The sequence below is a fragment of the Myripristis murdjan genome, chromosome 13, assembly GCF_902150065.1.
Source record: "Myripristis murdjan chromosome 13, fMyrMur1.1, whole genome shotgun sequence".
NCBI classification, from domain to species: domain Eukaryota; kingdom Metazoa; phylum Chordata; class Actinopteri; order Holocentriformes; family Holocentridae; genus Myripristis; species Myripristis murdjan.
Window position 1 is genome coordinate 11933056 of NC_043992.1, and position 13649 is coordinate 11946704.

General features: G+C 40.6%; 1 protein-coding gene across 1 annotated transcript; it reads right to left on the reverse strand.

The window, feature by feature from the left end:
* Positions 1–4358: 4358 nt before the first annotated feature.
* On the reverse strand, positions 4359–9219 carry atf5b (activating transcription factor 5b). The gene is made up of 4 exons (XM_030067562.1): positions 9017–9219; positions 8095–8316; positions 6520–7708; positions 4359–5605 (listed from the first exon to the last, which is right to left on the reverse strand). Exons 2-4 carry the CDS (start codon positions 8231–8233, stop codon positions 5419–5421), a joined length of 1515 nt encoding a protein of 504 aa, XP_029923422.1. The 5' UTR covers positions 8234–8316; positions 9017–9219; the 3' UTR covers positions 4359–5418.
* Between the last annotated feature and the right edge of the window lie 4430 nt (positions 9220–13649).

A 13649-nucleotide genomic window follows, 5' to 3' on the forward strand; every position in this document is an offset into this window, starting at 1 on the left:
TTGTTTACTGCTGACTCATAAAGGACATTTAAGGACGACAATAACAGTATGAAGAGGAGAAGGATCAGGAGGCATCATAAGCAATGTTTTTCTTAAAACTCCTGATTGTGTTCTAATCATAAAAATATGGGACTACTTTTCACACTACTTTTCATATGGAAACGCAAATGTCTGAATGTCATAAATTATTTCAAAGGAATAAACCATATTCCCACTGCGCCCGTTTTCCTCTGACGCCACGCTCAGGGCGGGAAGCTTAAATCCTCTAATCATGTCGTCCTGCTGTGTTGTGTCTTTTAAAATCACAGGGAATCTGACAAAATGTTTTACGACTTGCTGATTAATCAGCGACTGAGAATACAATGGCTAGTAAAAAATCTGGAGGGACATGAGGCCATATTTCAGGGTAAAATGACATGTTTGAACACCCGTTGGCTGCCGTTAGACAATAGCTAGCGTTAGCGTTCAACCTCTTCCTGGCTAACGTCACTGTTTGATAGCTTTACATGGTATTATAGGCAAGATGTAAATTATTACTAATGGAATAATGGAACATGGAATGGAACTTTTTGGTCTACTTGATAAAGCTTGAACGTGACTTCAGAGGAAAATGTGAATACGGTCTATAAGGACAACTTACAATACAAGACAATAGATTTGTTTTATCAGGACGTCTTGAAGACACAAATCAGAGGCAAATGACGTCTGGCCTCTGAGGCCCGGTGCTGAGCCGCTACAAGACAAACTCCTGATCCTTGACTCTAGTCGCTGCAATGGACAAGCCGTGCAGACGAGGTGTTAAAATGATTGTCAGCCATGGGTTAATGGTTAGAGGAGTGGGACCAGTGGAGCTGCTCTTTGGCCATCAGTGCACACTGTGGTTGTACTGGGTTGCTCCCAGTAAAGTGTGGGATAAAACAATCCTTCACAAAGATAGGACCCGTCTCGCACAGTGGCAACATCCACAACATTTATCTGAATTTCAGGTGAGATTTCAGTGTTTTCTCTCTGCATACATTAAAGATTACCTGTCTGTGGATCCAGATATGACTAAAGCCTGCACTGCATAAACACCCTGAAATCTCAGGAGCAGGATTTGCAAGCAGCATAAAAGCTACACTGTTCTTGACTGTTTTTAAATCTGATTTGATTGTATAATAACTTGATGAATTTGGCTCCCACCCTTGCCAGCTGCAGAGGTTTCAACAGAGATGCACTCCCATGCCCACGGGCCATTTGGAGCCCTGAACTCAGTCTTGTTCTCATTTGTTCATCGTTACTCACCCCTCCTTTTAGGACAGCGGAGTCATTTGCTGTCTTGCATCAACATGAAAACTCATTGCATCCCTTCTCTCACGTCCTCCTCCGTTTCTTGGTCTAACATGCTGCAGAAAAACACATTGTTTTACCACCTCCCTCAGCTCGTGTATTTCATGATCATTCAGAGGAAAATGTTGGCGCGGTCATTTTATTGGATTTGCATAATAGCAAAAGGCCTCGATCATGTGATAGGATGCCTTGTATAATCAAATAGCTATCACTTATCTTTTACCACATATCAGAAATTCAAACAGCATCAATAGAGCCTAATTTAAGGGCAAAGTTTGTTTGCTCAATAAACTGAAAAGCAGTAGCAGTGTGTTTCTGTCCATTAGAGAGGACTATCAGGTAGATCTGGTCACATAACCAAACTGGATTGCAAGAATTCTTCATACCCGCAGGTTTATTTTCAAAATATTTACTTTGTCAGATATGAGAGGACACCGGACAGGATGTTCTGCATGATTTCTGTCAGTGTTAACTTTGAGTGCTATCAGGTAAGTGACACACCCGACACTGATGCACACCTGTCTTGGGTGTGCATCACCTGGACACGAAGACGTGCGACATTTCGCACTACGCCCACATTCTGTCACCAAAACGCTTTGATTGCCTGGCATTTGGTGATCTCATGGTAAGAGAACAATGGAGGGAGTTTAGAAGTGTGTGCAGACGTTTTTACACTTGTGAAACCTTTGCATTCGAGGGTGTGTAAGATCAAATTCAAGGATTCCTAATTTGATCCACATGAATAAAAAAAAAAAAAAAAAAAGCAAACAACTAGCACTATGTTCTATACATGAAACACGCTGTCTTCACCGGAGTATAGTGTGTTGCTTTGCAGGGTTACTGTGTGTGTGTGTGTGTGTGTGTGTGTGTGTGTGTGAGACAAAAGCAAGACGGGCCAAGTCTGAGCTTAGAGAGACACCTTGTGGTGAGGGGACGCCACTGAGACTTGCTGGAATATTCCACAACAGCTGGGAAGACAGCTTCATTTTTACATGGTGCAGACCTGGCAATGTGAACTTCACATATATTTGCACATCTGGTACAAAATATATGCTGTAAATTCAAATTATGCTCTCATAATTTTATATCTATTCTATTTGTCACTAATCTCATAGAGAATATATTTCATGTTGTCTGTGTGTGTGTGTGTGTGTGTGTGTGTGTGTGTCTATATCTATCTATCTATCGATCCATATCTCTCTCTATATATGTTTTTTTTTGCTGTTGTTTTGTTTTGTTTTGTTTTTTTAGCTCATAGTTAGTGCTGCTGTAGTACTGCACTGCATTTTATTGAGGTATTTCCAATATTCTGTCCCCCTCGTTGTATTCAAATAGGGAGGACAAAAAATTAGAAACACCTCAATATAATGTAGTCCAGTACAAGAGCTCTGCAAACTAGAACCTCAGAAATAAACATAGAATTAAACTGACACATTCTCCACAATGTCAACAAAAACTTAACATTATAAACTTTGTTAAAAGGTAGAATTTATGGCACAGCTGTTGCACTGAACTGCATTAGACTGTACAGGTGGTTTATGTATGAATATATGTGTGTATATTTAGATGTAGATGTAGATAATTAGGTAGATAGAAATATATATGTGTGTGTGTCTGTATTTATATCTATATGGATAGATAAATATATATTTAGATAGATAGGAAGATGTTTAGGTAGACATATATACATATATAGATTTTAAAACAAACAAACAAAACAAAACAAAAAACAGGTAGATACTATACGTAATTGGTTTCTTTACTTTATCCATCTCCACTCAGTGTGTTTGGCATTATTGCTTTATAGGTTATGTATAAATACCCCCCATTTGCGTCATTCTCTTTGTTATGTTTTTTTTTCTTTGCTGTTCTTTTGTAATGCTTTTTCCTCTCCAATTTCCCCACTGAGATCATTCAAGTTTCATCTCATCTTAAAAATGTTCAATCATTTATCCATCGTGTTTCTCAAGAATTTTATTGAGCACATAGGGGAAAAAAGCAGTGTATTTTCTTGTTCCTGACATTTTGTATTATAAATTCCATATCCGTAGAACAAAAAAAAAGCCCTTCAAATTGTACCTGGATCAAACAAAAAACAAACCAGCAAAAAAAAAAAAAAAAAAAAGAACGAAATGAATGAATAAGTAAATGTAATGGCATCGTCTGTCAAGCAAGTACTTTTTTATTCTCTGATAGCTCGCTGCATGTCTCTCCTCTCTCCCTGCAAGTATTGTGTGATATTGCCTCATGCACTTGAAAGACCTACGACTGCTAGGAGAGATACCAAGAGGTTTCACACACACACACACACACACACACACACACACAGAGCGAGCGAGGGAGAGAGAGAGTGCTAGCTGGGAGATGAGATAGGCAACTTGTGTTGTCTGTTGACTGCTGGAGCTTGATATCACTCCATTCAGCCCCGGGGATCGATCACAGAACACAAGTGAAGTGCAGGCGAGAAAGCCACTCTATTGTGAATGAAATAAAGAATTACCCCAAATATTATAATATGTAACATGCTTAAGATTCATCACTATAAATTTCTGTATCCACATTTTCCCCATTGTGTGGCTACTTGCACAAAGTGTCTTACCATGGCTCCCAAATATCATGGAAAAATACTGTTGTTTTTTTTTTTGTTTTGTTTTGTTTTTTTGCTGGATGTCAGACACCATGCTGGTCAGCTGTTAGTCAAACCTCTGCCTGCCTTGATGTGCTGCCTTCCAGTGGTGAATGCTGGGAAATGGCCGGGACTTTGACTGCAATGCAGCCAAAAAGAGGGGTGGAATCGGCAATGGTGGGGCAGGGCACAAAACAGAGGGGAGGAGCAGGGTGTGTTTTACTCCACATCTCTCCCTACAGACCTGGCTCTTTCTCTCCGTCTCTTAAGCCCTCCCTCTCCTTATTCTCCGTCTGTTGCCTTTGACACACTTCACATAATTTGACAGTGGTTGGAAAGGATCATAATGACGTTATGATGAATAATAGCATGCATTGAAAAACAGTCTGAAGGCGGAAATGAATGATACTACATAATTGGTTTATTTGGCTGCAATTTACCTGATGTATAATTTCCTGACATTGACATCTATTATTTAAAGGACCTGAATTTCAGACACATCAATTCATCAATTGAAAACAAAATTCCCATGAAGTCGTACCGTTACCCAACAACGATTTATTGTTGTGTCAACAGGTGATTGTTTGTTCGCAAATACAGCCGAGAGAGAAGAAAAGGAAAAAGCCAGTGAATGTGCTGTGTTTCTCAGAGCAGAAAACCAAAAACCAAAACCTGAGGATGGATCACACTGGCGAGGAAAACTCAGTGAAAGTCGCCAGCTGATGAGAATAAAAAGTCAACTCAGCAAACTGACGCGGTGGAGATCTTGAAGCCATGCAGTTAACAGAATATTGCCTTCATCAAATAACAATCGCACATGCTTTTCCAAAATCAAACATGCATTGGGTATTTCAGTGGGGTAAAGAAGTGTAAATACTCAACATTTTAGCAATACAAATTTCTAAATGTTTTGCGACATTTGATAATGAATATTTCTAGAGCATGTTACATACTTTTCCAGCAATCCCTTTATTCAGTTGATTGTTTTAAGCAAATGATACGTAAATGAACATAATAAAGTTAAAATAAAAAATAAAATATAATATTATAGCATGGATCCGCCTTGATGCTGCCGATGTGTGTCACAAAAACCACAAGCAAATTCAACCACTACTACTAATTCAAAGAGCATTTTGTAAACGGTCAATCATTGCAAGCGCAAACTCAGTCATCACAAGGCTGTGAGTGCAGTTCGGATCACAGTGGTCACGGACAAGTTCAGCATCTCCTCTAGTAGCCACCTCACTAAGGCTTGTAATATAGTTTAGTCACCCATTTGGAAACTTTTTTTTTTTTGGAAAGGTATGTTTTTGTTCGATTATCCTCTTGGAACAACTACATTTTTAGAAAAAGAACTACCAAAATCATGCAACTACCATTTCATTTTTGTGAAACAAAACCAGTTGGTGCTTTTGACTTCTGTTAGTGCTGGTTGGGAGGTTGGTGAGGTCAGCGTGGGCATTTTAGGCACTGCCATCCTGTTTCAGCCGCTGACTGCGAGCCTTGTAGACCTCGATCAACAAATCTTTGACGTATTGGATTTCTCGTTCCACCGACTCCGCCTTGTCACGAAGCTCCCGGTTTTGCCCCTCCAGGCCATGAAGCTCCTCCTCCAGAGAGTCCAGCTCCGCCCTCTTACGCAGTCTGTACCTGCAATAGGAACAAATGCAGACAGTTTGATTTGGGTTTTTGCTGCCTTGCATCTTCATAAGAGTAGGATCGAACATGACCTCTGTGTTATATCAGGTGGATTACTCATGCACTACAGCCCGACACATTGCTGCCCTGGGGAAACACCAAATACTAGCAGTTTCTCCCTAAATGCAGCTTTTTCATGCTCATAAGTCGCCTATTACAAAATTTTAGCAACTTTTTGTACATGCATGTGTCATCTGAAATAGAAATGAATGAATGAAACCCAGACTACAGAGACAGGATTACACAAATGATTAGGTGGGGCTGGATTTGGCAGGCAGTTTGGGACTTTCCATAGCCCTCCTACACTCTGCTGGACATTACATTCAAAGCACTGGGCTGGCTTTTCTGTCACTATCACCTCACTATGAACACAACCTCACTGCAAATATAGTCATTGTTTGTGCTCTAACCCTGCCATGACAAATCAGGGTTTCCAACACATCCAGAGACAAACTAAACATGCAGTGTGTGATTATTACTATTAAAAATATCAAGAAAAAAAAAAACGGAAGGTAAATAGGGAAATGCTGAAGCAGAGTTTATATTGAGGAATAAGGAAATGGTCATGCAATTTTATGATACAATGCACATTTTTTTTCCAAAATGGTAATACTTTGCTTAAATAAATCAATTGGTTGGATTAACAATGATCCTCAATTTGGTGATCTTAGAAACATTTCTTTGTGGTTGTTGCCGCAGACATAAACAGACTCATATGAAGATGAATGCAAATCTTGGTGGTAATACATGAGAGAAGTCCTAAGACACATTTTGTAGATTTGTGAGGTGAAGATGTTTCTATGAAAGGAAAGTGAAAGGAAGGCAGGCAGATCTAGAAATAGAAGGAAAGCGAGCCACTTGGTTACCTGTGAGCAGCTGTCTTGTTCTGGTCTCTCTTCTTCTGCTTCCGCTCCCCACTGTTGGCCTCCAGAGAAGCAGCACCCACCACCAGAGCTGGTTTGAGGGAGCAGGGTTCATCCTTTAGCCTCTGGTTGGGGCGATGGATGGAGGCACCCACCAGCGGACCCTCGCCCTCCCCTCTGGACAGACATTCATAGCTTTGGTCTGCAAGGCATTCTGGATAGAGGTAGTGGCCATGTTGGGGCTCTACAGCTTGTGCTTGTGAGGGCTGATCTAGGTCACCTATAAAGCTATGGTAAGGCTCTGTGCTGGCCATGGACTGGTGGAAGTAGCCATCACTGGCCACCACTGTCTCTTGGGGAACACTTCCAGAGAGTCCTCCGTCTTTGCTGCAGTGCAGGACCTCGAGCCCCGTACAGTCGTAACTTCCATTGACCTTCACGTTGTGCATCAACTGTCCTTCTCGCTTGTGGTGGCTGTCGTACGAGCCACTGAGACAAAAACCTCGAGCAATCTCTTCGCTGCAAAACATTCCTTCTGTGAAACAATAGCTCTCCTCTTCCTTCAACGATAAAGCACATTCTCGGACCTTCTTTACACTACCAAGGCTATTCTTGCCAACTGTCTTCAACGTGGAATAGTGATTCACAGACAACTCTGTGCTTCCTGAGTAACTTCCCCTGGAGCCCCACGTATCAAGTCCAACTTCCTCCCCGACTTTCACAGCATCGCTAATTATTCTTCGCCCGTTGTTGTGGTGGTAACGGTGATGGTAGTTGTATGGGGCAGGTCGCGCTATTTTGGTTCTGCCGATGGGACCACCACAGAAGCTAGCCAGGTCCAGCTCCCCTGTTGCCAAGGTAACAACCACAGGGCTGGTTTCTGATTGGCTGGTCCCATACGAAGCATAGGGTAACTGGTAATAAGACTGGGTGCCCATGGCTTGGGCACCCTTGTCACATTTTGAGGATTTTTCCAACTTGGTTGTTGTGGATGTGGACTCGGAGCGGAAGTAGTCCTCCAGCTGAGCCAGCTCCTCCTGCAGTAAAGAGGTCATGACCTCCAGATCCGAGGGCACCTTGACATCCTGTTCTAACGGCGAGGGTGGAAGGGATGAGCTGGGAGAGGATTCAGTCGTCGACACAAATGAAGACAAATCAACTTTTTCCGTCATCCAATCCGTGTGACCATCACCTATGAAAATTTGTTTTAAAAATGAATTAATCAATAAAGCAATCCATTTCTTTCATTCAGATGTTTACACAGTATGACTGAAATATAAACGAACGATTCAGGAAAAAAATTCTTTAATCACGCAAGCTTGAGACGATAATTGTAAAAAAAAAAAAGAAAAAAAGGCTAGAAAGTTATAAAAATAATCAAATATGAAGCAATCAAATATTAAGTCCAAAATATCCAAATGCACAACTAACCGATCATCTGAAAATGATTGAACAGCATCATCTGCATTCGATAAATATCCACTTAGCTGTACTCACTGTACGACATTAGCCCCGTGCTGCACTGCGGCTCCGACCTCGGGATGTGGAAAAATAAAAAACCGTCTTGCTTTAACTCACCAATTAAGTGCTGCCTCTCCGCTGGCTCCGCCCCCGTCTCGGGCCGTGATTGGCTACGGCTAGCCTGTTGGAGAGGGGGAACGCCGTGGCTGCCCGTGGAAATGGGAGGAATTTTCCTGCGAAGGATCGATGCCGCCATTGTATCGTCTACTTCGGTCGAATTGTTCAAAAGCACAAACTGTGCACTGGTTTGAGGAAAGAGTTGTCGAAAGACCTGGAGACCTGTTGAGAAATGGGGGAAAAATTATAAAAAATAAATACATGAGACAATTTTAAAATTTGCCTTTAACCTTCCATTTAGGCTTCCAAAACATTTAATAATACCTTAAATTAAATTAAAAAATAATACATATAAATAAGAATAATAAAGCCATTTATTTTTCCCAAAGGTTTCCTGAGGTCAATACTTAACTGTACACCTGTGTGTTCACCTGTTACTTTCACACTTTAAAACCACTATGATTTTCTGTTACAACTAAATATAATTACCTCTAAAGCCCCCAAAATGGTAACTAAAGCCACCTTGTGACACAGTGAACTTTGGAAAAAAAAAAAAGTTAAAAAAAAAAAAAAAACTGTAATTGCAAACATTTAAAAAAAGCCTACTTCATACACAAAATGAGTAAAGTTTTTTTTTTTTTTTTTGTCAAAATGTAAGTTGCAACAAAAAACATGTATTACACACACAGTTAAAAATATATATATGTGTGTGTTGCTTAACTTAAACTGTTTTTTCCACGTAGAAAAAAAACCTCTTATGTCGTCAATTAAAAAAAAATAAAATGGCATAAATACATAATGGGTGCACTATTCTTCCAATGTTGTTAGGTGTCTAAACTGGTTTGTGAACTAACGTTAAAGGAAGAAAACAATTCCCTGAACTTTGCGCCGTTCCCCCCAAAGGTAAAGCAATTTCACTTACCCCATAGTTTCTGAATAGTCTTGTAAAGTGTGTTGCTGAAGCAAAGCACACGAAACCTGGCGATGACGACGACGACAGTCACAATTTAAAAAGCCATGTTTTTTCCCTTTTGGAAGCCAAGGACTCTACATGAAGTGCTATTTAGACGAATAGACTTGCAGACAGAAAGTTTTTAAATCCGCTACTTCTTCTGCAACTCCTAATGCCCGGACCGGATCACAGCAGACAAATTAATCCGCAGTTTACAGAGTTCACCCGGCCGTTACGTCATGAACCAAGGGACTTTCCCATTATCCTGAGAGCAGCGAGTGTGTTTTCAGCAGCACTTCACACCACTTCATCCTGCCCTGCTTCCTTCACTTCACTCATACATGGTATCCCACTAATGCATTTTCATCTTTTCAGGAGAAATTTATATATTTAATTTATCTAACAAACACGTTTCCCCTGTTTACTCATAATACACCTTGTTACTCCTGTGCTTTGTTGTTGAAACTATAATAATACATTGTAACACATACTGATACCGATATAGCGTTTGTAAAAATTAAAAACTACTAGTTCAAAAAAAAAAAAAAAAAAAAACTGCTAAAGAGAGCTGCCATTTCCTCAGTTATGAACTCAAGAGTTGGTGTGATTTATAAAGACAGGTTTAGGATATAATTTCACCCCCCAAAACGTCAAAGCCAGCTGAGACGGTGTGTATGTGTGTGATTGACGGATGGGGACACAACAGGCGCTGTAGGAGGCACCGGGCCTACTTTTCGCCGCGCCGCAGCGGAAGGATACAGTGTTGCAGTTGGAAGGTGTAACTTTAGTTGCAGCCCTGTTGCATCAGATCCGCAGGGGATTCGCTGAGCGCTGTAACAATGTGGCCACACCATTGGCTTATCGGGGGAAGTTTTCTCTTTCTATTGGCCTGCTATCAATCTCCCGGTAATTGATAATCATCATACTGTAAGTCCAAACTTGGACTTTGGTACTGTAAGTGGTTGTGTCTTGCTGGCAAAATGATGGGTAAACTCTAACCAAACTATGGCCATTAGTTGGGCAAGAAACCACCAAAATAGAAAAAAAAAAAAAGAAAAAGAAAAAAAAAAAACATCAATTAGCCTATACTATGGGACATAAAAATATATTTACTGGCTGCAAAAGACATTAACTTCAGAAAATCATATTAGTATTAGTTGGACACTTTTTATATTGTCTACTTTACTATGAATTTATTTCTTAATTATATGTCAGCCCGCAAAGAGGGGGTCAGCTGTATTTTGCATATTAAAAAGTGAGGAAAATTAATTTATGAGGGTTTATCTTCTGTTATATCCCAGGCTGTAATGAAAGAGAGGTCAGCCTGATCCTCTTCAGACATGTGAAGCAAAAATCCTTTATTAAGAGCGATGTAGTGGAGGCTGGAGCCACCAAAACTCACTTTACCCACATTTTACAGCTTCAGAATAGAGTTTGTGGCTGATATTGATCCTTATAATAAAAAGCTGAGCAGCTGTAATTATGATGATATAATTGATCTGTTCGTATAAAATAACAAGGACTTTAAATGGGGGTAAAATAGATTCATGTCTTTGTGATAATTGATTTTACTTGACATTGGTGGCCAATTAGATTTTTTTTTTTTAATATTAATTTGTTTTTGCTCATGATCACTGGCGACACATAAATGACTGTCTGCTGCAGTCCTGTGCAGATGTGTAGCTGTAGATGTATTAGGACCTGATAGTGTAGAAAGAAAACAGCAACCAGTGGAATAATTATGGAAAGGTTAAAAAAATAATAATAATGATAATAAAAAATACAATTTAAAATTAGAAAGAGAAAGAGGGAATTGAGGTCTTAAGCCCTGGGGCAGATTTTTTTTTATTCATATTTTAATTGCTCTGATTTGATTGTGTGTGTATCTGTGTGTGTGTGTGTGTGTGTGTGTGTGTGTGGTGTAGATAATTCTGTGTAGTCAAATTTTGTGACAACTTTGTTTTAGAATATAAGTGGCACACACACACACACACACACAAAACACAATACTTACCCATACACCTCCACCTGTAAAATCCTTCATGATTTTTTATTATAAGAATTTTTTTTCATCAGTCAACCGACTCCGAACTATAACTTCAAACACTACAAGGCGGAAGAGATGCTGTAAAACCTGGTAAACAACAACACCAGTGATAATTACACAAGCCAAACAAAATGCACAAAATAACTAGTGTCTCTCTCTCTCCCTCTCTCTCCCTCTCTCTCTCTCTCTCTCTCTCTCTCTCTCTCTCTCACACACACACACACACACACACACACACACACTGTGGTAGGTCATTTTCCAAACATAATCTGTTACTTCAAGTGACTTTGAGATGGAGCTCCCTCTTCACATCTACAGAATATTAAGTAAAACAGACAACCCTAATTTAGTCAAGGTTAGAGTAACGTTAACAGCCTTCTCTACGGCCACAACTAACAACACTATTTCAGATTAGATGAAAATGTGTGGTGCATAAATTTGCAACTGAATCACACCCCACCCCTTGCCCCCCGCCAGTGAAATGAGATGTGTCTGAACAATCAAAAAAAGAGCAGGTGACTGAGTTTTACTACAACTGATTACAGTCACCAGATATCTGTCCAGCCCAGCCCTCCTCTGTGTGTGTGTGTGTGTGTGTGTGTGTGTGTGTGTGTGTGTGTGTGTGTGTGTGTGTGTCACTTGTGCTGTTCTTGCAGCGGGCCGGTGTGGCAGGAGGACGTGTGGAGGTCGGACAGGACGGCTGACAGCCAGCCTGTCCCGCTGCCCTCATTAGTAAAACCACTACGGCGCTTCTCCCTGGCTGGAGCTGCTCTGCCTATCCTCTGCCTGCTTGAGAAACCAAAAGCTGATTGAAGCAGCCAGGTCTTCCTGTTGCTATAGTAATAGGCAACACTGGCTTCACCCCTCTCAAAAACATGTTTTTGGCACCTCTGTAGCCGTGGGTTTTATTGCCTCCCCCGCGTCTCTCTACCTCCTCCCATTGTTTACGGTGTTCATATTACTATTTTGCAGACTGTGCAGTTTTTTCTCTTTTTTTTCCTTCTTTTTTTTTTATTATGCATGATGCGCCTCTTTTGTCGCTTTTGAATTTGTAATCATCCCGGGTCGTGAAGATCAGGAAAAGTTGGTGGTGATAGGCGCAAAAGCATTTGTACAGCATCTTAGCTTTGTTTTGATAACTTCTAACAAATTAGATGATTGAGTGAGTTCAGTGATTAAATCCATCAATATCAGCTGTCTTTTTTTTTCTTTCTTTCTTTTGTCAGTGCAGTGTTTTTGGACAGGCCCAGAATCATTATTCCACAAACAAATAGAAAATATTTACTCAGCACTAAAACACCAGCCGCAATTTACAGTAATAATGCAATTAAGGTCCAAATTCAGCTGGTGTGTTTTTGCAGCTCAGTGCACTGATTGCCGCTGTGAAGAAATCAAATATTATAGATTTTCTACATCTGAACCCATGAAAGAAAACATATTTTCACAGCAGGCTGATTAAAAAAATCTCATGGTGCAACAATAACACATTCTGTTTGACATTTTTCTCCCTTACTGTATGTACATGGGATTTTACATATTTACCATGCGCCTGTTCAATGGAGGCCATAGGATTTCAGTTGCGTGTGCAATATTGGATCCTCAATAAATTCCATGAACTTGCATGGGTTTTCTCTACTGCGGCAAAACGATTGCCTGCTTTTTGTGCAGTATTGCCCTCCATCTGTCCGTTGTTACTGTACAACCATACAGGAGCTCTCTCCAGCAGTGCATCGTGGGATGGGAAGAGCCTCCTTCAAAGACATGGGCGGCCATGCACTTCTCTACTATGGCACATTGGTATCAGTTACACCATAATTTCATCACCAGCAGCTCCCTGTGAATCCTGCTTACATTAACTTTTTACAGGGATTGGCAACACAGAAACAGAGATGCATGGCACTGCCAGCACTTGAACCTGCTCAGATTTTGTCTCATGTTTTTTCAGGCTTGGCTTCAATACGTTGTTATCTTGTTGATAATGTGTTGTATTTGTATAAACAAATTGTATGAATTGTGAATGTCCCCCACTTAGAGTGGGATTAAATTGAAAGAAAAGGCAGACGGGTGGATAAAGCAAGAGGACGGGCAGACTTCAAAGTGGCAAAGTGTGCAGCGTTGTGTTTGAATGATGGCTGGCGTATTGTTTTGATAAGTGTTCCCTGAGGAAGACGTGTGAAGAGCATGTCACTTTCCCCTCTCATCTCTCCGATGGGGAGCCGGGGACCGGGAGGGAATGTCACACCAGCCGTAATTACAGCGCTGAACCAACAACGCCACGGATGCAGAGCGGCTGCTTCACATGCAGCGCAGAGCGTCCCAAAGATACACATGCTAGAAATGCAAATGAGCCAATTTGGTTTAAACATGAACATAAATTAACACGTTAGACCCTGAGATGGTGATAATAACGCTGGTGTTCCGGGACCCGGGAAGCACAGACAACATCAAATGTAGACAATTGAATCTTATCCCCATGATACACAGCTTTGTTTTTATTGCTGTTAATTGTTATGTTTTTAATTGTGCTGTATTTGGTTACTATGACACAAAGCACCA